Source organism: Balaenoptera physalus (assembly GCF_965194825.1).
Source record: "Balaenoptera physalus genome assembly, chromosome: 6".
Lineage (NCBI taxonomy): Eukaryota > Metazoa > Chordata > Mammalia > Artiodactyla > Balaenopteridae > Balaenoptera > Balaenoptera physalus.
The window spans coordinates 134212903-134237250 of NC_138885.1; the positions used below are offsets into that span (position 1 = coordinate 134212903).

General features: G+C 46.8%; 1 protein-coding gene across 14 annotated transcripts in view; it reads left to right on the forward strand.

Annotated features, from left to right (window-relative positions):
* Positions 1-24348, forward strand: part of AGAP1 (ArfGAP with GTPase domain, ankyrin repeat and PH domain 1) — a 550747-nt gene that overhangs the window by 413665 nt on the left and 112734 nt on the right. For 9 of the 14 annotated variants that reach the window (XM_082466340.1, XM_082466341.1, XM_082466330.1 and 6 more), the window contains one exon: positions 5592-5753. The exons of 4 other annotated variants lie outside the window; for them this stretch is intronic. In XM_082466340.1, coding sequence (XP_082322466.1) covers positions 5592-5753 — 162 coding nt within the window. Of the gene's footprint in view, positions 1-5591; positions 5754-6944; positions 11445-24348 lie in introns of those variants that run through there. One more of the 14 variants, XM_082466332.1, reaches the window with a different exon arrangement.

Genomic DNA, 24348 nt, shown 5'->3' on the forward strand with positions numbered 1-24348 from the left:
GTTAGGAACGGAGATGATACAGCGACGCAGCACGTTTAATGCAGGCAGGAGAGGGTGCAAATTGCCGGGCGGAAGCCAGTTCATGGGGGAGGGGCGGCCTCGGCAGCAGGGCGGGGTGAGGGAGGCCCCAGAGTCCATGGGGACCGGGGACAGGAAGGGGGGTGCCCTCTTCTGGTTGCTGCTTTTATCGTTTCGTTTTTTTGTCTGCAGTGAAATGAAAATGGGGGTCCTCGAGGGGTGTGGGATGGAGGGCAGGGTGTCTGAGGGGAGTGGAGAAGGGGTGATAGAGCCTCTTGGAGGGGGAGGGATGGATTTACTCCCAGAATGCAGTGGATTGAAGCACAGGCCGGAGGTTGGGCCCCTGTCCCACCCCACCACCGTAAAGGGGCCACACGTAGAGGAAGCCGTTGGCAGGGTGCTGTTCTCTTCCATCCCGGGCCCGAGTCCTGGCGCGGCACAGGTAGGGGTGGAAATCATCAATCATGCTGGGGGCTCCGGTCAGGGGAGGTGGAGGCAGGGGGCGTCGAGCCTGCCCTCTGCAGGAGCAGTGCCTGTGACGTCGTCCCGCGGGGTAGGGAGAGAAAGGAAACGTGAGGCAGATGTTAGTCTGTGAAGAGCGATGGGGCTGGTAGATGGGACCTGAGGCCCCGGTGTAAGTGAGCTGGGCAGACTGGGCATGGGGGGCGGGGGGGCATAGAACCCAGAGGGGCCGGTTCCTGCAGCAGGCGGGCCTGGGTCCGGACCAGGAGAGCCGCGGGTGCGGCGGCAGAGGGGAGGAAAGAGCTTCACGAGGTCGCCTGGGAGGGGCCCAGAGGCCAGGATGCTGGAGGGAGTGCCCAGGAGGCGCGGGACGTGATCACAGGTCAGGGTGGGTGGGCTGCTCCTGAACCGGTCAGTGAAGGGGTGGGGCCTGGGGTCTTGGGGAGCGAGCGGGATCCCAGGGCACAGGCTCCAGAGGGGCCAGGACTTGGGGGGAGGAAGAGTGGTCTGCAGGCAGCAGCGCGGGGCTGGGAGGACGCCCCGCCCACCTGCGTGCTTTGCGGTGCAGGAGGAGATGTGTCCCCGGGGCAGAGCCAGGGTAGCTCCAGGGAAAGGGAGCCTTCGGGGAGGGTCGCTGGTGTGAGGGACTTTGCCCCCAGCCCTCACAGAACAGGATTCTAGCGGAGGAGTCTGAGAGGTTGAAGAAGAATAGAAGAGCCCTTCCGAGTCCACAGGTTCCGCACTACTGACGTTTCGGGCAGGACCGTTTTCTGCGGCAGGGCTGTCCTATGTGTTGTAGGGTGTTTTTCAGCATCTCAGGCTTCTGCCCACTCGATGCCTATGGTACCCGCACCCTGCTCGGTCTGATAACCGAGACTGTCTCCAGACGTTGCCAGATGTCACTGGGTGAGGGTTCCCAGTGGTGAGCCAGCGGGTTACTGGAAACATGGAGCCACGTGGGGATAGACCCACTGGTGTTGAGGATGGCCTCCCAGAAAGGAAGGCTGTAACGGATGCTGACGAGCTTGGCTCTGATCGTCCCTTAGGGGAAGGTGGGTGTCACCACTTGCAAGTAGTTCCTTCTCGAGATTGGCACTTAGCTACTTTCTTCAAGCGAGTCAGGAATCTCCCCCTCAATTACACGTATTCTAAGATACTCAGAAACCTTGGAAATGAGATTGTCGTGTCGCTGTCAGTTACTTTGCGGAAAGTTTCCTGCAGGTGGAAGAGGTGGGAGGAAATGCCTAGAAACAGGCGCCTGTCATTTTGGTTTCCAAAATGCTGAATTCTGAGCCCTAAACCAGTGAGTTTAAAATCCAGCCCAGGTAGGATTCTGAATTAGATTGGTAATACTTCTGTGCTTTGTGTGCGTATAGAAAAGGAAACAGTGATTTAATTGAACAGAGATAGTTCATTAAGGAGAAGAAGTATTAAATGGATTTCCCTTTCTTGTTTTTAAATTGTCAGACATATCTGTAAGTTGGGTACCCATCTAGCTTTCAACAAAGTGTTTCACAAGGCTGTTCCATAGTTTCTTTATAGGCAAATTCAAAGGTGTCTGAGCTGGATGCACAGACAGTATGATGTCTCCAGGTCTTACTCAGTGATCACTCAACAAAGCTTCTGGTTGTGGATTGGTGAGTGAAGATTCAAGGCTCTATCTTGACCTCACCTTGTTGAATATCTTTTCCACTGATTTGGATGAACACACAAAGTTGTGTGCTCAGAACAGCCAACAAGAGCTAAGACAATTGTGAAGAATAACAAAGTGTGGGAACTTGCCCTACCTTATGAGGTACCAAGGTGACTAAAGTGCCATAGCGTTCAGGACCATGTGCTGTAGAACACAGATAGATGAAAAGATTATTGGAGAAGAGTAGAGAACCCGGAAATAGAGCCACCTCACATATATGGAAGCCTGTTATATGACCGTATAGCTTATGTATATATTCTGAGCATCTTAAGAAGAGATATTGGTACCCACCTTAAAGAACTGCTGGATAATGGAAGGGACCCAGGTGTCCCTATTATAATGCTGCGTCCACCGCGTGCCCAGCATCGGACGGCTCAGTATGGGGGTGAGCACCTTTAGCTGCCCTGGGAAACAACCATGCCAGTTGCATCCAGATACCGGACAGACAGCCAAGGGCAGGAAGCGCCACCTTTAGGATCTGTAAGGGTTCAGAGATGAGAAATGTTAGTTTGGGAGAGAATGTGACGCAAGGATTAAGAGGCATAGTTGGGAATGAACATTGTGCATTGAATTGAGGGGACACCTGAGGGACAGAGTAAGATAATGAAACGCCAGCCCTGCTGCAGCAGAGGGCAGCTGTCTCTGCCTGCACCCCTCATCTGCCTCCGTGATTGGAGGGTCATTGGGACCATGGTTTCCCCATGACTTGTCACCAGGCCCGGCACAGGATGGGTTCTTAACACTTTAGAGTCAGAGACGATGCAGTCAGAGGGTGAAGACTTTTGAAACCTGGGCAGCAAATACTTGAAATGTACAAAAATATTCATTGTAAGGTTTGAGCGTTGACTAACATGTGAAAGGGTTGCTTTAGGATCAGCCAATGATCTTGGGGTCCCTGGACCCCTTAGCAACATCAGGCAGCTTCTGAACCCTCTGAAATTGTGCACAAGTATTAACTAGACTAGCCCTTTTTTTTTTCTTTTTCTGGGATGCCTACAGCTTTCAGCTGATATTCAGTAGGATCTAGTATTTAAAAAAAAGAAAAGTATGTAAGAATTGCCACTTTTAGAAGATTCGTACTGCGGAAGACTGGGACAGCTTAAAAGGTGGCAAGCCAGCAGGAGAGAGCCCTCCTGCAGTTAGCTGTACCGTCCAGGCCTGGGGAGTAAGGATCGGACCCAGGGTGAGTGTGGCTTCGGTGGAGAGCAGGCGGGAAGTTGGAAAGAGAATGCAGAAGAAACGGCCACTTTATGGATAAAGATGCAACCTGGAGCCCCAGACTCCTTGAGACAGGTTCTCCTGCAGGAGCCGTGGGTTGACTCTTCACACCCCTCCCAGGACAGGCTCCCAGAGGTCTTTGCTCCACAGGTGATGGGGATATGGAAAGAAGGTTGACCCTTCCGACCGTGCAGAGATGGGCAAGGGATCGCTGGTCTTAGGACATCAGGAAGTTGCATCCTAGGGCATTCCTGGAACCATATTTGTAGCTAAAAAGATACTGTGTCCTTTGACAGTTCTCAGTACATGATAAAATGTCCTAGAACATCAGAAAATGAAAAGATTTTAAATTCATTTTGATTTCCAGTATCTTTATATTTGAAATCATGTCATCCTTCTGTTCAAAATCCTGCCAGGCTCCCCATTTCCCCCAGAGTAAAAGCCAGGGCTCTAGACAGTGGCCAAGCCCCTTCCTCTCTCCAGTGCCATTTGCTGTGAGTCTCCCATCCTCACTGGCCCCGGCCACTCACACCCCGCTCTGTTTCTGGAACACACCAGGCGCGCACACCTGGTCTTCGGGCCAGGTTCGGGCAATTTCCTCGTCCCCCAGGTGCACATTCACCTTCTCAAGCCTTTACCATCTTCAACTATTGCCTCACGTGTCACCTTCTCGGTGAGACCCACCCAGTCATTTAAAATGGCAACTCCCCCTCACCACGGTGCCGCCTCCCCAGCGTCCACCCTTCGCGCCCTCCTCCTCCCTCTCCAGCTCTCACCACCTCGTAATGAACTCGGGGTTGTGGCCCCACTACTGTGTCAGTGCCACTCAGACGGGAACCTTTATCTGTTTTTCTCAGTGATGGATCCCAAACATCTGGAAGAGTGGCTGGCCCACAGTAGGTGCTCAAAAAATATTTGTTGAATGAATGAAATATATCGCACAGAACGTTCTGTCTTTTGAGTTACAAAGATGCTAAATCATGAGATACAGAATTCTTAGAACTTTGGAGGTGTTTGGATGGTGTCCCCCCATCACTTTCTCTGGGTGCTTTTCCGTTCTGTTGAATTCCATGTTCATTTCAGGTGTTTTAATGGCATTCTGTTCTTCTCTCTGATAAAGTAAAAACAGACATAATAAATTGAGAGTTTCACGTCCAGTGAATGATCACATTTGTGCACTGGTTTTAAAATTTTGTAAGTAGCTTCTGTGAATCAAAAATTGGCAGGTCTACTATGGACTTCCAACCCTATCGCTGGACATCAGTGAGAGAGGGAGGTGGCATGCTGATTTTCACTAGTAATAAACTAACGTACAGCCGTACATAATGTTGGGGGTAGAGGACAGAGAATCAGGAATACCTTTATCATGTATGCACACACACGGAATCAACCCCATTTAAGATGACACTTTCATATGTATTCCTAAGAGTCTTTACTTCATTCCTAATATATCACAGTAATTATGGGAGGAGAAAAGTAAACAAGTAAAAAGCTTCCCACCTCCCACTTTCCTTTTCCAGAACTCCAATTATGCAAAATAGAGAACTTTATAAGTAAGACAGAGAAAGAAGTATCGTATTATACTGCTTATATGTGGAATCAAAAAAAAATGGTACGAATGTGCTTATTTACAAAACAGAAATAGAGTCACAGATGTAGAAAACAAACTATGGTTATCAGGGGGGTAAGGGAGGAGGGATGAAATGGGAGATTGAGATTGACATATACACACTACTATATATAAAATAGATAACTAATAAGGACCTACTGTATAGCACAGGGAACTCTACTCAGTACTCTGTAATGACCTGTATGGGAAAAGAATCAAAAAAGAGTGGATATATGTGTATGGATAACTGATTCACTTTGCTGTACAGCAGAAACTAACGACATTTTAAATCAACTAGACTCCAATAAACATTTTTTAAAAAAGTTGGAGAAGCACTGGCCTAAAAAAAAAAGAAGAGAGAGAGAGAACTTTAAATTCTCCAGAGCATAAGGATGATGCCAAAAGGAGAGCCTGCTTTTGAATTGCAGGGGCGCTATGACCTTTTAACACGGAATGCCCTGGGCCTCCAGTCAAGGTGTTATTTGCGGAGCTTGATATGGCACTGGAGGAACATTGCTCTAGTACTTTTGCGAAGTCTACTTTTTAAGTGTTGACCTTTGCGTTCTTTTGCCTTTTCCGGTCCGGTGGCAGACACGGGGCTCGGTGACTCCGTGTGCTCCAGCCCAAGCATCTCCAGCACCACCAGCCCCAAGCTCGACCCGCCCCCCTCCCCTCACGCCAACAGAAAGAAGCATCGGAGGAAGAAAAGCACCAGCAACTTCAAAGCCGATGGCCTCTCAGGCACTGCTGACGGTAAGGCCTCCCGGGACTTCAGGGCCAGAGTCTGCGTTTCTGAAAATTAATTTTTATTTTTTCTCATTTGTGGATTCATTTATCCTCAGAACCACAAATGCACAATAACGCAGGTCAATGCGTGTGCTTTTTGTTAACAAGGTGGTGCTAGGGGACCCTCTCTTCACTCACTGATTCTCAAGACTGTTCAACCGCAGCAGCTGTCTTACCTCCTGGCAGTTGTTGCCTGGTCGATGGTACCGCTGGTATCCCCTTCATAACATCTGGTCAAGTTGTTTGGTCTTCCCCGACCCCGGCAACCTGGGGTCAAGGTGTCTGCTCCAACCGAGCTGTCCCATGTTGTCTTCCCCCAAAAAAGATCGGCGCCTCCTAATTTAGGAATCTTCCCTGACACCGGTAGACTTAACTCTAGTGCGACAGCCACACCGATTCTGACTTTCAGCGACGTGTGATGATAAACGCCCCTTCTATTAGTGTCCGTCACTCTTTTTGTTTTGTGAGCTGCATTAGTATTCCCGCTGGCACAGTTTGTCTTGCTTCTCCTTTGACTTGTTGAAGTCAGGTTTTATTCTCAGCGATGGCCCAATGTGATCTTTCAGAAGCGGCTCCTTCTGATGGACTTCTGTTTTTTTATTCCATGGATGCAAGTGGAGATACACACGCATGCACACGTACACACACATTATGGGAGGTGAAATTAATGTAGTTTCAATAAACAAGTTAAACAGATACTTCAAAGGAACATTAAAATTCCAAAACATGGTTGTATAACATGAATAATTATTGGTGAGACCAATAGTAGTAAAAGAATCTGGTTTCAACAAGGATTCCATATACGCTGGAAATACCCTCATAACTGATATCCTTTCTCTCTATTTCTGCCACAGTTTTTCTGAATACTCTTTTGTTCAAACTGTAAGTTTCAGTGTTAAAGAAAGTACCTGTTCCCTCCTAATATCCAAAGATGGGCCTATAAACCCACAACGTGTATGTTAGCAGGGAAGGAACGGAGTTTGCAGTACGTGCTCTGTGTCATTTACCGTAAGCCTGTGAGTTGGTTGGTGGTATTTTCATTTATAATGAGGAGACTGGGGTTCCGAGTGTCCGGGGGCTTGCTGGGGCTCTCCCGGTGGCAGGGAGGAGTCCGAAAGCCCTTCTTCACCACATTTCTTACCATTTTGCTTCCCATAGCTTCCTGCTAACAAGTTTAGCCAATAAAAACCAATTCTGTCCTGTTATGATAAATGAGGATGATTCTGCTATATCAGCAGTGGTGAGAAATAATGATGATGGATCAAAGCACCCACCCAGACACCACTGACCTTCCCCTTTGGAAAGGAAGTCGGCCACAGATGCTGAGCATTGATGAGACAGACACCTTCCAACAACTTCGGCAAAAAGCCCCCAGCCATGCACAGGTGGCCACACCCCACCAACAAAAGGACTGAGGTAAAGCCAGGAAGATGCATGGCCTCTCAGCAGGGTGGGGAACCTGTGCCCCACATAGCCAAGGGAAGAGTAAGATTTGCTGTAGGTAAAGGCCTCGTGCCCATTTCACGGATAAATATCTTACCGTGTTTGTCACGTGTTTCCAACCAATGACTTTTTTCAGGAGTGTCTGCCACTTGGTAGAAACTGGTGATCAAGTCCACCAATCACTACATTACACACATTTTACACATTCTGATCATCCCACCCACCTACTGACATAGTGAAAGCTGTGTGAATAAGATACATTAGTAGTGGTTGCGTGTTTAATCGGGCTGCGGGTTCAAATCAGCGTCCCGGTCATCCAGTGAGTTTGCAGAAAATTTGCCAAGTGACTGTAAGCTTGTTGGACGCCTGAGACGTTTACATCTTCCAACGCCTGAGTTACTGAGGTTGTACTGTGTGCTCCAAGCAATAGCCTATGACGAGGCTGAGTCAGATCCTCAACCCCAAACCAACCACAGACCCTTTCATTAAAGGGCCTCACTGCTGAGGCAGTGATGCAGACAGAAAGACAGACCCCCGGCCACCAAAGAAGCACCCAAATTAGAAACCACAACAGCATCTCAGGCATGAACGACGAGTGATGGTTGTGTGTGTGCAGAAGTTCAACGCTAATGATTAGAGAGGAAGCTGGGCCTCACTTTGCAGTTAAGAGGACTGTCTCTGTGATGCCACAGTGTGACGTCTTTCCAACAGAACATAAGACAAGTTCTCTGTAAAAAGAAAACGCATCATTTTTCCTGAGGAAAAGTTACCTACCGACCTATAAATGAGATTTTTCGGAGACAGGCTGTATTGCATTGTATCCAAGGCACACTATTTTTTTTTTCTTCACATTTTCGCATCTCTGAAGTCAGAATGCATCGTTCAATTGAGATCATTTTCGATTCAATGATATACAATATTTTTTAGTACTCTTAGCAACTCTTAATCAAAGTGTATTGTGGGAACCATCAAAACTAAGCCTTCTGTTCTTGAAACGAAAGCTAGTTGTATATTTTTAGAGGGTTGTTTAATTTTAATTGTAAAAAAATATTTCTCTTTCCTGCAAAGCACTATGACTTGTTATTACCAGTGTATTCTCTTTTGCTTGACCTCGTGCTGGAAAGTCGCAATTGCAGATGCAAAAAGTTCTCTAGACGATGTCCATAAAGTAGGTGAATTGTGTAGTTTTTGACATACCCCATTGGAACAGATGACTAGGCTCAAATCTCTTTAGAGTATAAGAAAAATTAAGTTCAGCTATTTCAGTCAGGGTCCCGGGAAAAACATGGCACCCTCAACTGGGTTGTTGATGGGAATTTTCCACAGGGACCATCTACAGAGGTGTGGGCAGGGTGTGGGAAGAGCTGTAGGGATGGTGCAGACTCCCAGCGGGGTGACAGGGAAAGGAGAGGCCGGTTATGAGGACCCAGAGAGGGCAGTGTGTGGGGGAGGTCTCCATCAGGAGCTGTGTCCTTCAACAGAGGGACATGTACCACCCCAGTGACCCTGAGGGTGAGGGAGCGCAGGGGAAGCGCCTAACCTCACTCTCCTCCCTGCCTCTGGTCTCATGCCGCCACCTCCTTGACCAGACCCAACCAGAAACCAAAGGGTGTGAGAGCTACTGCTGCCGCCACCCAGGCCTGCCTCTGAGGGCATTGGAGGGCAGGTGGAAGTGAGCCAGTGGAAGCCGTGTTCTGCCCACACCTTTCACAGTGCCTCTTACAAGCCCCTGGGCACGTCTGTCCACTGATCTTTCATCAGCGCAGTAGACCAGAAGAAGCCTCTGTCCACCGTGGCCCCCGAGGGCCTGGCCTGAGCCCCGCCGAGGGAGGGGTCGGAGCTCCCCAGATGCACTTCTGAGCCGTCCCCCAGCCAAGCCCGAAAGGGAGCCCCCACGCCCTTCCCAGGCTCTTAGCTGAGCACAGAGGTTCTAGCGCTGGATATTCCTTACCTTTGTGGCGTCTTTGTTCAGAAAGTAAAGGCTAAAGTGTATCATCAGTATTTATGCTGCCTGAAAAGCCAGAAACTCTCTGTCCACCTGGGAATCCTTGGTGCTCCTGATGGAAATAAGGATCTTCCTTCCATGAATTTCTCGCTACCCTGGCCCTCATCAGACTCGATTTTAGTAGTTCTTTTCTGCAGAAGAACAGTAGAACAGTAGTTCTACACAGAATGGTAGAAAATGCTGTCACCTTGGGACTTCCCTGGTGGCGCAGAGGTTAAGAATCCACCTGCCAATGCAGGGGACACGGGTTCGATCACTGGTCCAGGAAGATCCCACATGCGGCGGAGCAACTAAGCCCATGCGCCACAACTACTGAGCCTACTCTCTAGAGCCTGCAAGCCACAACTCCTGAGCCCACGAGCCACAACTACTGAAGCCCACGCACCTAGAGCCTGTGCTCCGCAACAAGAGAAGCCACCACGATGAGAAGCCCATGCACCACAACAAAGAGTAGCCTCCGCAACTAGAGAAAACCCGCGTGCAGCAACAAAGACCCAACGCAGCCAAAAATAAATAAATAAATAAGATGAATTTTTTTAAAAAGAAAATGCTGTCACCTAAATTAAGAACAATCATTTTCTTATACTTAGAATTTAAAATGAATGGACAAAAGACCTGTATGCAGAAAACTATGACACTGATGAAAGAAATTAAAGATGATACCAACAGATGGAGAGATATACCATGTTCTTGGATTGGAAGAATCAATATTGTGAAAACGACTGTACTACCCAAAGCAATCTCCAGATTCAGTGCAATCCCTATCAAATTACCAATGGCATTTTTTACAGAACTAGAACAAAAAATCTTAAAATTTGTATGGAGACACAAAAGACCCCAAATAGCCAAAGCAATCTTGAGGGAAAAAAACGGAGCTGGAGGAATCAGACTCCCTGACTTCAGACTGTACTACAAAGCTACAGTAATCAAGACAATATGGTACTGGCACAAAAACAGAAACAGATCAACGGAACAAGATAGAAACCCCAGAGATAAACCCACGCACCTGTGGTCAACTAATCTATGACAAAGGAGGCAAGGATGTACAATGGAGAAAAGACAGTCTCTTCAATAAGTGATGCTGGGAAAACTGGACAGCTACATGTAAAAGAATGAAATTAGAACAATCCCTAACACCATACACAAAAATAAACTCAAAATGGATTCGAGACCTAAATGTAAGACCAGACACTATAAAACTCTTAGAGGAAAACATAGGAAGAACACTCTTTGACGTAAATCACAGCAAGATCTTTTTTGATCCACCTCCTAGAGTTATGGAAATAAAAACAAAAATAAACAAATGGGACCTAATGAAACTTCAAAGCTTTTGCACAGCAAACGAAACCATAAACAAGACAAAAAGACAACTCTCAGAATGGGAGAAACTGTTTGCAAACGAATCAGTGGTCAAAGGATTAATCTCCAAAATATATAAACAGCTCATGCAGCTCAATATTAAAAAAACAAACAACCCAATCCAAAAATGGGCAGAAGACCTAAATAGACATTTCTCCAAAGAAGACATACAGATGGCCAAGAAGCACATGAAAAGCTGCTCAACATCACTAATTATTAGAGAAATACAAATCAAAACTACAATGAGGTATCACCTCACACCAGTTAGAATGGGCATCATCAGAAAATCTACAAACAATGAATGCTGGAGAGGGTGTGGAGAAAAGGGAACCCTCTTGCACTGTTGGTGGGAATGTAAATTGATACAGCCACTATGGAGAACAGTATGGAGGTTCCTTAAAAAACTAAAAATAGAATTACCATATGATCCAGCAGTCCCACTACTGGGCATATACCCTGAGAAAACCATAATTCAAAAAGACACATGATGCACCCCAGTGTTCATTGCAGCACTATTTACAATAGTCAGGTCATGGAAGCAGCCTAAATGCCCATCGACAGACAAATGGATAAAGAAGCAGTGGTACATATATACAATGGAATATTACTCAGCCATAAAAAGGAACGCAGTTGGGTCATTTGTAGAGACGTGGATGGATCTAGAGACTGTCATACAGAGTGAAGTAAGTCAGAAAGAGAAGAACAAATATCGTATATTAACGCATGTATGTGGAACCTAGAAAAATGGTACAGATGAACCGGTTTGCAGGGCAGAAATTGAGACACAGATGTAGAGAACAAACCTATGGACACCAAGGTGGGAAAGCCACGGGGGGGTATGGTGGTGGGATGAATTGGACGATTTGGATTGACATGTACACACTGATGTGTATAAAATGGATGACTAATAAGAACCTGCTGTATAAAAAAAAATTTAAAAATTAAAAAATTTTTAAAAATTTTAAAAATTAAAAAATAAAATGAATGGAATGAGTCTAGTGAATTATAGGAGTAGAAACTATGACTGAAGAATTCCTTTATGAGTATCTTGAGTTCCAACATAGTCAGCGGGCTCATATATAATTATTACTATCATTTAAAGAGTCAGTATTGTAAAGTATTCCAGCCCCCTCCTTAGGTAAGTGTGGAAGAATTGAGACGTACAAGCTAGTGTGGGTGACGTATGTCATTTAAAGCAGAAGTTCCTCAGACAGGTGGGTGTGTGCCTAGGTGTTCCCAGGACTGAGACCTGAGGTGTGTCTTTGGGCAGGTGAAGGGCTGCCATGCTAACTGCCAGAAGACCCTATGTACTTCTCCAGCACATTCTGCATCACCGGGCATCTGACCCCCTATCTACCTACCTGGAGGCTCCCCCAGGTTTAGATCTGTTCTTTCCATACATATAGTCTCTAAAAATATGTGAGAGTTTTTCAAATTCTGTGGCCCTGTTTGATACGATATGCACCTTTGTGATGTTTTTATCTGGGAAAACGACTGTTCATTAAGAACGTCAGAAATAGGGCACTTCACCGTTGAGTTTAACTTTGACGTTAAGCTTCTTAGAAACCAGCATCCTCCAGCCTTACCATTAAAAATGTGAAGGCGGTATTAACCTTTTTTAACAAAACTTCTGTATCCCGAATACTACTTGTATTCTTATTTAATAGACCATTGGGGACAACGGATATTAAAATATCAGTGACAGTCTTGATTTTAAATTGGATTTGATTTGCTCAGAATTATTAGTTATATTTAAGAAAATGGGTATGTTCAGATCTGGGTGCTGATCTCTGTGATGATTGTAGATCAACAGAAGTCAGTCCACGTGTCGGTAAGGAAGATGGTGACACAGCACAAGAGGCATGGGGGCGTCCTAACTGTGTTCAAACCATGGAAAGAGAGTCCCAAATTGTCCTGGGTGGCCCTGATAGGTTTCATTGGGACCAATGGGTGGAAGTTTCAAGGAGGTGGATTTTGGTTCAGATACTAAAAGGAAAACTTTGTAAGAGCTGGGGCTGTCCTGAGAGGCAAGGTTCCTGGTCCCCCGTAGCAAGTCCAGCGCTGGTTGGGCCACTGTAGCAGAATCCGGGTTCTAGAAGGATGCTGGCCCCAGGGGCCCTGGGTTCATGGCCAGAGCCAAGTTGAAGGGTGTGTGCCTGGAAAGCTCTTGGGTAGTGGGGATTTTGCAGATCTTTAATGACTTACCGTATTTTGGCATTGCCTTTGAATCACCCTCCTTTCTGCGTATCTTCTTATCCAGGGTTCAGGAGTGAGATTATTGTGGCTGAAATGTACCAGTGGTCTCTGCGGTCCCAGTTCTGTGGTTCCCCAATCTGGTGGTTCTCGTTAGTTTTATAACATTCATGCAAGTTTGCATCAAGTGTTAATTTTCCTGTTTCCCCAGTGAAAAGGCGGAAGTAGAGAGAGGTTAAGTGGCTTTCTTGTCCAGGGTCAGGTTGCTGGTAGGTGACAGAACTGTCTCTTGATTCTCTGCCTCAAACTCTTTCCACCAGGCAAAAAGCAAGTCTTTGAGGTGTGTGGAGCGGCTTTTGAATCTAGGAGTGGGGCAGGCAGAGTGGCTTCCTTGATATTTCTCAGATTCCACGTAAAGACACTGACTTTTATATGAATCATCACATCTAGAAGTTGTGTAGCAAAGATCTTTCTTTAAAAATGCAGGGCCAGGGCTTCCCTGGTGGCGCAGTGGTTGAGAATCTGCCTGCCAATGCAGGGGATACGGGTTCAAGCCCTGGTCTGGGAAGATCCCACATGCCGCGGAGCAACTAGGCCCGTGAGCCACAACTACTGAGCCTGCGCGTCTGGAGCCTGTGCTCCGCAACAAGAGAGGCCGCGACAGTGAGAGGCCCGCGCACTGCGATGAAGAGTGGCCCCCGCTTGCCGCAACTAGAGAAAGCCCTCGCACAGAAACGAAGACCCAGCACAGCCATAAATAAATAAATTAATTAATTAATTAATTAATTAAAAATAAAATAAAATTTTAAAAAATGCAGGGCCAGTCTGGATTTACCCAGTCTGATTATACAAGGGGGTATGCAGAAATCCTGTTGTTGTTGGGTTTTGCTTGTTTGTTTTTTGTGAGGTTTTGTTTTGTTTTGTTTTGTTGGTCCCCTTGGGTTCATGGTGCTTTTTACTAAAGGTCTCAGAAGGAAATTTATTTTATCCTTCTCATCTCCACCCCCTGGTTGTTCATTCTGGGTCTTTATAGACTCATTGTATGGTTGATCCTGGATAGATATTGAAATACTATCCTGTAGAGAAAAAGTCACAACTGGCCTCTGTCCATTACAGTAGAAAAATTGCCCATCACCACTGTACCCACTAAGCCATCAGAGGTGAGGTCTCCAACATGTTTACAAATTTCATTAACTCCAAGTTGCAGAGGTCAGACAGGACTTAGTTTTCCTTCGTTCTTTCAGAGAAGAACCTGACATTGTGAATCATTTTATTCTTTCATCAAATATTAAGCAACAAGCACAGAGGAAGCACTGTGTGTTTGGCTCCATGGGAGACAAGAGGAATAAAACTGTTTCTCTCTCACCCCAAGGCATTCATAGCCTTAATATGAGAATAAGACTTGCACCAGAAACTGTACCTAGGATTTCAGGCAGAATACTTAAGAGAGGCATGGGTGGTCCAGAAGAAAGACAACACAGCATTGAGTTGTAAAAGTTAGGGGAAGCTAACATGTTGTAGAACTTAATTGTAGATTCTGCAGATTTAATACATAATGGTTATCTTATTTAATAAAACGCCACAAAAAACATCACTTTCATTAAATGTCTTCTATTTACAACAACCTGAAACACCAGTGGTATTGATTGAATTAGTCACAAAACAAAGTTTTGTTTTCACTTAGATGCTAAGAAAACAGATGTTGCTGTAATTGATCAGTTACCTTTTATCTTCTGAAAAAATTTTTCTTAGTTGATAGTTTGGAAGACTTTGGAGAGGAAATGAAGAATTATTACACAGGAGCATTGTACAATATTTTCCCTGCATACTCATTTTTTTTTAATTTATCTATTTATTTTTGGCTGTGTTGGGTCTTCGTTGCTGCACGTGGGCTTTCTCTAATTGCGGCGAGTGGGGGCCACTCTTCCTTGTGGTTCACGAGCTTCTCATTTTGGTGGCTTCTCTTGTTGCGGAGCACGGGCTCTAGGCGCGTGGGCTTCAGTAGTTGCAGCATTGTGGGCTCAGTAGTTGTGGCTCGTGGGCTCTGGAGCACAGGCTCAGTAGTTGTGGCACACGAGCTTAGTTGCTCCACAGCATGTGAGATCTTCCCGGACCAGGGCTCGAACCTGTGTCCCCTGCATTGGCAGGTGGATTCTCAACCACGGCGCCACCAGGGAAGCCCCCTGCGTACTCATTTTTACAAGAAAGCAGTCCACAGGTGTATCAAAGCTCGGGTTCATCTGTGACCATTGGGTCATGTTGAGGGTTGGGCAGTTTGGGGCATCAGTGGTAATTTGGGGATTTTGCACAGCGTGATTGGGAGGGCCGTTTTGTTATTTAAGTGTCTTATCACCGGCATGTTCTCAGCTTTCCTCTCTCCTTGGGCACAGTTAACATGCTGGTTACTCCATGTTAGATGCAATGGTGCTCACATGACTGGCAAGAACCCATGATGGCCAAGGAGCTACCACCATGGCTTGCTTCTTGTCCACAGGGGCTTTCTCGTGTGACTCGTGTGATTTTGTATTGTTTGGAGGTGTCTAGAGGGGAAAGCTAGGGGAGATTATGAAAGCTGCCAGGTGTGACTGTTGTGGGTCACTCTTGGATCTCCTATTTGTGAACATTTCAGCAGCACTCCTTATCTACCCCTTGTTACAATTTTGGCAGCTACCTTCAGTGAAAGGAAAGAAAATCAGAAGTCTCCATCATCCATTCCATCAAAATTCCGTAATCAACAGTAATTTCTTCTAACAGTAAGGACTTCTTAATTGAACTTCCTTGTTAGTAAACTCGTTGGTACGTGCCTCTACATCAGTAAGCTGAGCAGTTAATTAGAGCAAATGGGAAAAACCAAGAACTGGAACATCTTCCTGGATGATATTCCTGAAATGCAGCAACTTTGATGAGGGAGCCAGGTTGGCTGGGTTTCTTCGCCCTTGAGGCGGAAGTGATAGGAGACACTGGATATTCTGATGGACTTGCCTACTCCCCACAAACCAGATCATTTTTCCAAAGAGAGTTCTCAGGTTGTAACTCCAGCTTCCACAAGAATGAACTTGCTGAAATTGAGTAGATCTGGGTTTACTCTAGACATTGACATCCTAGACGGGGCACAGTTGACTCAAAAGCCATCCTGCAGGGTACAGTCCTTCTGACACAAACACACACAAGCTGTCAGTGGTCACAGATCCTTTGTGGAAGTCTGTGGGTTGGAAATAAACAAAGATGAGTTGATCACAGCAGGAGAAGCCAGAACAGAGGATTCCCATCATGATGAGCTGACAACAAGAGAAGGATTTTTTGGTCCTTTTTTTTAAGTACACGCAAACTAAAGAGTTAGATTCAGTTCCATGAAAGTGCATTAATCACCTACTGCAGGCCAGGAGCTATGCCTGGGACTGGATGGAAAAGTGACTGAGGTGGCCCCTGCCTTCAGCATGCCCACTGTCTGGTGTATAAAGCAGATCTCTAAATAAGCCGTGGCCACCCGAGCAGCCTGTGCAGGGAGCCCAAGGGACCTCGACCCAGCACCCTGGGTGTTGGAGGCTCCAGAATGAAATATCTGCTATTCCAAAAAAGGGAAAAAATATGAAAAGTGAACACATGATAAATCTTGGTGTAAGGTGGCTTGGAGCTCCAGGGCCCTGCGGACACTCCTGATGCAACAAGACATACTCAGCCTCCTGCTGTACGTAAGAGTGGACTCGCCTTTGAAAGATGCAAACTGCTCTCAAGCTTGCTGTCTACAAGTACAGATCTGTGGCCGACCCCAGTTCCTTTTGTTGGCCCTAAACTTAGAGCTGCTTTTTCTGCATGAACCACCCGCAGCCTCCATTGTCCATCAGGAGGACTCAGGACAGCCATTTCCCCCCAGGCATCCTGGGGTTGGAATTCTGCCTGGGTGGGGAGACCCCGAGTCAACCGACTTTTAGGGGATTCCAAGATAATCTCTCAAAGTCATTTTCTTGATGTTCTCAAAATGGTGGAGCTGTCAGAGTCTTTGGATGTCACTCCATTCAGCTATGAAACTGAGACCCAGGGTGTGATGCGATCTGCTCAGACCAAGGTCCAGGAGGGGCCTCAGTGCACAGAGAGCTCTTTCTCTGTCTTATAAGGCCACTAACCACATCCTATGGGCCCCACCCTCACGACTTCATCCAACCCTGATTATCTCCCAAAGTCCTCATCTCCAGGTGTCATCATCACATGGGGGTTAGGGCTTCAACAGATGAACTTCGGGAGGACACAAACATTCGGTCCACAAAGCCTTGTAACTTTCTATTCCTATCTGTGGGCTTCATGGACGCAGTCACTGTGGATCACGCCTGTTCTGTTCACGCCCCCTCCCTCCCCGGGGTCTTGCCTCCCTTGTTAGAATAGGTCTTCAAGCATCAAAGAAGGAAGCCAGGATTCAGTGCCTGCTCTTAGACAGTTGTTACCTCATTGCATCCTTCATACAACCCGTAGTGTCCAGCAGGGAGGTGGTGTTATCTCTGTTTTCACAAATGAGGACAAAGGTTCAGTGACGTTAAGTAATTTGCCAGAGATGGGCAGGTGAGTGTGAATTGGGGGTCTACATCAGGCCTCTAGGACTTGGAAGTCTGTGTGGCTTGCCTTGTACCTGTGCTGTCCGCCTGGAAAGGCCTTCAGCGGCTTGGGTGTGCAGAGGAGGCTTCTGCAGGTCGTGGTTCAGCCCTGTGACTCCTGGCGCTGCTTCGCCTCATCACAGCTGGTGGGGGGCTGCGTGCCCATCACCCCCCACCATTGCCCTTAAGAACTTGGAAGCAGTGATTCCTTTCCTAGTTTTGATCTCAGCATCTTTTCTCAGGACCTTTGTTGTGACATGGCTTCTTTACAAACAATATTGCTTTTCTCACATGTGTCTCTGTGTGTGTGTGTGTGTGTGTGTTATACATTCCACGAGGGATGAGGATCACTGCTTCAGCTACTCTGCAGACAATTAGAATGTGCAGGATTAGAGAACAGGCAGGGAACATCACTTAACTTTTTTGAACTTAGGGATGTTTAACTCAGATGCAGTGAGCCCAGCTTTTAAGTTCGTTGTGAGGATGATATCCTTTGTGGGTTTTTGGACAAGGGGAGTGAGCATTTTTCAGGACAGTTGGAGGGAGAAGGGGAGCTCTTGATTAAGCTCCCCATCATTCACTGGAATCCTGCTTTGCTGATTTAAGTATGATCAGATGTCTGCCGTACCTCGTTGCCAGGTGTGATCACCGCGCGCTCTCATTTTATTGCGATGTATGATTAACGCTCTAGAGTGGGTGTGGCTCGAGATAAACTTGGTGCGTTTATTTAGGAATCTTTGCTAATGCGCCCCTGCCTTTCAACTCCACCCCTTTCTCATCTCAGACATATAAGAGGCCCCAGGTATTAAACCCAGGGTGTCATCACCAACGAAAGAAGCAGGTACGGTGCAAACTTCAGGCATCGCCACTGAGATACACACACAACCTAACAAGGCTTCTTTTGTACTTGGGACACGGAGAAAATTGGCCATTTGTCTGTGGGGTAATGGGCTTTGCTGCCATATGAAAATCTCTCAAATGGTTAAATTCAGTGACATTATCTCAGAGTTCATGAAAGCGACTACCGCACACAGTTTAATTCTATTTAATTTTTTTTAAGGGGAAAAAAAGCAAAGGGAAAATGTTTTAGTTTTCTCTTAAGCTGATGTCTCTCTGCTTTTTCTTAAAAGTGCCTTTCTAGTTGCCACACAGTGATGTGATCATTATCTGCCACCTCGTTGCCTTGCTGCCTCTGCATGCAGTAAAATACAAAAAAAAAAAAAAAAGAGAGAGAGAGAGACCAGGGGAGCTTGTGAAGTATGACTTCCTATCCCAAGACTCATTGCCTGCGATTCGTACCGCCTGACAGTAATGATCTTATTACAGTACTCTGGACCTTGAAGAGATTTCATGAGGAGAGTGAGAGGACGAGCCTCCGTGTAATCAAGTGGTGCTGAATATTCCACGCGTTTTTGATCACACACTGATTGGCCGCAGTTCTAGCCCGTCTTCTAGTCAATTATGCATGGCCCCTGTGCTCCTCGCCTAGTCAGAAGCGTAGATGGCTGGTGTCTGGATTTTGGCAGGCAGCCAGGGATTTGAAGTGCTGTGCACACCGTCCTCCCAGGATAAGTGCTTTTGAGTTGGAATTGATTACCTTTCTTTGAGTTTCGCCTAATAGCAAAACTGCACTTGGAGAGGGTTTCAGGCGAAAAATGGACGTGTTAGCCATTTAGAGCATCCGAACTCCTAGTCAGTTTTTAGGCTTCCCTTGTTTCCGTCTAATTTCTGTTTAATCATAGCATGTTTGAGAATATTGAAGGTATTTCATGGCATTGGCCGCCGAGCACACGTGTTGAGCATGGAGGACAGATTCGGTTACGGGACCACTGTGTTCAGGTTCCCGGATTCATCTAGGGAGGCTTCGAGCTTCGGGGAGATAAGATCTCTGTCGGTTAGCTTCCGTCTCGGCAAAAAGCGTTAAAAGAGGTAATGAATTCTTCCCGCAGGCGACTGGCTTGTCTTCAGTAACGTGGGGAGTGCACGTCGACATGGCTGGGTTTTGTGAACTCTGCTGTCTGTGCCCAAAGGATTGTCACCACGTCGTTTCCCCGGTTGTGGGGAAAGACTAGTGATGTTTGAAAGGGTGGGATTTTTTCCCGCCAGCATGATCGCTGACGTTGCCCATTATGAAGCTAACCCCGTTAAAGCACATGGTAATATGCAGAAAACTGTTGTAAACCAAGATGTTTCTTCCTCGTATGTCATACTCTTAATTCAGATTCTTGGTGTGTAGATTGTCTCAGAGTCATCAGCTAGGAAAATGTGAACGTTCTTTCTGCTGTTTTGTGTACGAGGTGAGGAATTGGCGACGCCCAAGCAAGCGATCGGTGTGGGATGTTTTCAGAAATCTGTCTTGAATCCACCAAGGGTTTGGTGCTCCCCGTGGCCTCAGTCATTGGGGGGACGTAGAGGATGGAACCCTCGCATTGCACACTGGGCACCTCAATAACCTGATTTGACTCTTCTTAATTGAATAAGTAGGTAGCTTTGTTCTTTGACTTGGTTTTCATTTGGATTGGTCTTGCTTTCTGCAGGAGGGAATGCTTCTCCGTTTCAGTTGACTTTCTGCAAAATCGAGATGTACTGTAGGCATGGTTACTAAACAGCCCTAGGAGAACCTACCAGAATCCTTAACTTCATGTTCTGCACGTGTACACACACACGCACGCACACACAGAGGATTTCTTTGTTCTCGATGTCATGAAAATAAAATATCTTCTATCAAAATTTAGATTTAGTGATGTTTCTTTAAAAGAGAAAATCACAAAACAGAAAACCAAGATAGTAGACCATCTATTAGCAATAATCATTGCGCGCAATTATTGACCCCTTGCTATACATCAGCACTGCAATTAAACACTCCCTGTGTGTCCTCTCGTGACCCTCACGGGAACCTTCTGCTTGAGTCTCCACAGCGACCACCCCTCCCTTTGAAAGTACATGTGTGTCTTTTCAGTGGTCTCCCTCACTCCAAATCATGGCTTATCTAGGACTTTCCCTAAGGATTAAATTTATATAAAACAAAGAATTGTACAATAGGCTGTCAAAAAGGATATTTCTTAATTATAATAAGTTAATATTCAAGCCATTAAGAATTTTTGTTGTTTTACCCCTGGCAATGTTTCAGTAAATTGACAAAATGTATTTTTATGGCAATTGGAAAATATCAAATTCACAATTAGCAAATGGTTCAAGTTTTAAGGTAGGAATTTTAGAAAGCTGGCATCCACTGTGATGACCTGTTTACAGCCTGGTGTTTTTACCTGAGCAGATGAGTCCTGTGCCCACATTTAAAGAGAAAGAGTCAGTGACTCGAAAATACAGAAAATACAGTTTCATCACCGAGTGCAGAATCCGTGCTGTCATTACCATGTAATTACCCTGAAAAGGCCGATTAATTAAAGAATGTAAACAATTTAAGTCAACTACTTTCTTGAATCCCTCCACCGCTTCCCCAGATGTTAGTTTTTGCCTCTCTGTGGGATCAGACTCCTACAGCAGGAGTTGAGAAGTGAGGAGGGAACTCACCTGCCCGCCGTGACCTGATGGAGGGAGGGAACTCACCTGCCGGCGGTGACCTGATGGAGGGAGGGAACTCACCTGCCCGCCGTGACCTGATGGAGGGAGGGAACTCACCTGCCCGCCGTGACCTGATGGAGGGAGGGAACTCACCTGCCCGTGGTCACCTATTGATGTGCCTGCGTTAAGAGCCACCATTGTGGCGGGTGGCCTGGGACCTTTTCTTGAGCAGCTTGTAAACAGTGAATGAAGCCTGTGTCATCGTTGTCTCTCCACGAGCACGGAGACGGGTGTTCGCAGCCTCCCTCCTGTTCTACCCGCCGGGGAGGGATGCAGACCTGGTCTGGCCCCGTTTGTCTTTGAACGGCATAGAAACACCCCCACGACGGGCCCTCGTGGAGGAGAACAGAGCCACCCCTGGGCCACCATGTCCTCCAAACCAGGAGTGGTTCCAGAATGTCCATGGAGGGTCATTGGTTTTCTTTTGGAGATTAATATGTTGTTATCATCAATAACTTGCTACCTTCTATTTCTGATCACAACAGATCAGCTTAGTTCGCCCAGGAGAGCTATGTTTTTCCAAGTTTCTTTGCTTGAAGAATTCTAAGGCAGGATCTGAAAGCCATTAATTTACGGGCCAGGTCTAGTTCTTGGTGTCACTTTTTTTCTAACCCCTAAAGTCTTTCGAATTACTCCTCCGCACGATAAAGGTGGCCAAGCCCACTGTGACACGTGAGGGCACATCCCGTAGCGCTGGAGTCCGTGTCGAGGTGCTGGCCACTGCAGGGCCATTGCAGGTGGTCTGCACGGAGGAAGCTGGGAAGAGAAGGCCGCCCCGGGAGAAGCTCAGGTCTCCTGGGACGCCGGGGCCGGGTGTGACCCCAGGGGACAGGCAGGTGGGAGCTGAGCAGAGGCTCAGGTGTCGAGGAAGGACCGGGGCTACTGCAGGGGACCCTGAACTGGTATCAGGAGGGACCGTCGGGCAGGGCTGTTCCTGGACCTTTCCCTGGGGCCCATCCTCTGCTTCCAGCTCTTCCAGGGCTGCCCTCCCCTCTCATTTCCCTCATTCTTGCTTCTCTTTCCTCATTTCACTCTTTCTCTTTCTTTCTCCTTCCTCCATCCACGAGTTTTCTCGCTTTTTTCTTCCTTCTCTTATTTCCTCTTTTCCCATCCACACCGTCGTCGTCTTTTTCCTCCCTTACTTTCTTATTCTCTTTCCTTACTTTTTTTTTATTTTGGAACTTTTTTGTGTGGGGGAAATATATGACATAAAACTTACCATTTTTGAGCATACAAGTCATTGACGTTGATTACATTCACAGTACTCTGCAACCATTGCCACTAGCTATTTCCAAAATTTTATCATCACGCCAGATAGAAACCCCACAACCATTAAGCAATAACTCCCCTCTCCTCCCCCAGCCCCTGATAACCACTAATCTACTTTCTGTCTCTGTGGACTCGCCTATTCTGGACATTTCATATAAATGGAATCATATGATATTTGTCCTTTTGCATCTGGTTTCTTTCACTTAGCGTCACGTTTTCAAGGTTCATCCATGTTGTAGCCTGTGCCACCCGTCATTCCTTTGTATTGCCAAATAATACTCCAGTGTGTGGATAGACCACACTTTGTGTATCCCTTCAGGTACTGATGGACACCTTTCAGCTGTTGTGTGATGCTGCAGTGAACACTGGCATGCAAATATCTGTTTGAGTCTCCTTTCAGGTTTTTTTCTACCTATACCTAGGAGTATGTGTAGCTTTTTGAAGAACTGCCAAGTTTCCTCTTCTCTTACGCTGCTGTCTGACTTCCCTTTTTCCCTCATCTAAAATAGGAAATGGAAGACTCTCCTACAATTGAGTGAATCCACTTTTTGGCTCCCTCTTAATTACAGAAATCTATGACTTCCATGTGTTTTTACATCGTTCCTATTTTTCTTTTTGAAAAATCCTAAGTACCTTGAGTTAAGACCTCCTTTCATTGGCACGTGAGTGACGATTGGTCTCCTTCCCTGCCCCCATGGATCAGTCGCAGACTGCCTAAGATACTCTGGAATTTCCCATCATCCCGTGCTCTTCCCCGCTGGGAGCCGGTCTCTAATCTCGAGGGTCAGTGTTCTCCGGACAGCCCGGCTTCTGTACCGAGCAGCGGTAGTTACGTAGTCAAGGCACACGGGCATCTCTCCTGTTTCAGTTTGCCTGCAGAGGTCAGCTTTTCCATCATCTCTGGGACACTTGCATTTTTTTCTATAACTTCCCAGTAATGAGCGGCCCAGTGGGCAAATGGAATCTTAAAGACCAGAGACTATTCTTTCTTTTTCTGCCAGCCTCCCTTGGGCCATGATTAGCTTCTCTGTTTCGCTGCAGAATTAGTGACTTAGCATTCACTCCCCTTTGGTCGCCCCTCATTTATCTGTGGTCATTGCGTATTTATGTCCTAGATCGGGTGTCACTGTCACCACTGTGGTGTTCACCATTCAGGGGATTTTCCAGCAGACGATTTCAGATACCTGGTACTAATCTCAGTTTTTTTAAGACCACTTCGGGCTGAGTGGTGGTGATGATTCTCTAGCTCTTGTGCCTCTTTGATTTTATGTGGTTACAAACATTGGTTTCGGTCTGTTAAGGAAAGCATCAGATCACTTCAAATGCCATGTTTTCGTGTTTCCCTCTACAGTTGTAGAGTTTTTTTGGTTTTTCTGTCCTTCAGAATTTAATCCCCTCAAGCCTCCTCCCCTTTATCCTTCAGATAAAGTTGTGGGATTATCATCATTATATTTAGTGGTAAAAACTGGCCTCACGACTTTTAGGCAATACCAGATCTTCATAATGTGTTACCTCTAGTAACCTCCTTGGATCTTGGAATTTAAGTATCTTTAATTCAGATTGATAACAGACACTCACTGGCCATTTGCTACCCAGAGGACACTGTTACCTGCTGCTTCTGAGACCCAGAGACCAGCTGGGGCAGCCCTGCCGACTGAGAGCTTGCGGTCCAGGGGGAGGGGGAATGATGTGTATGTGGTCCTCCCCGAGGCCAGCTTCCCCAGCTCCTTGGCCCCCCAGGGACTTTCTAAGGCCCCGATTTCTGAAACCACATCCCAGCTGGTGTGGCGGGAGGGGGAAGACGAGAAGAGGGGGTGATGACAGCAGGAGGGTCACCGGTAGCTCGGTGGTGACGCATGGAACGGAGAGGTGGGCCGTCGGGGGAGGATGTGCTCGGCTGGGGGAGCATTGTTCAGGGAAGGAGGCCTGGAAAAGGGTCCTGTGCACGGCGGTGCGTGGACTGTGCAGAAGCTGCGGGCCGTGGGGGTCAGGAACTGAAGGAGGAACAGGACAGTTAGGGGTGTGCCTGCCCGAGGGTCACGGCTGGAGAAAGGAGGGAGTGCAGGAGACCAAGAGGACAGGGGCACTGGCGGACCCTGTCGTGGGGAGAAGGAATGAAGATGCT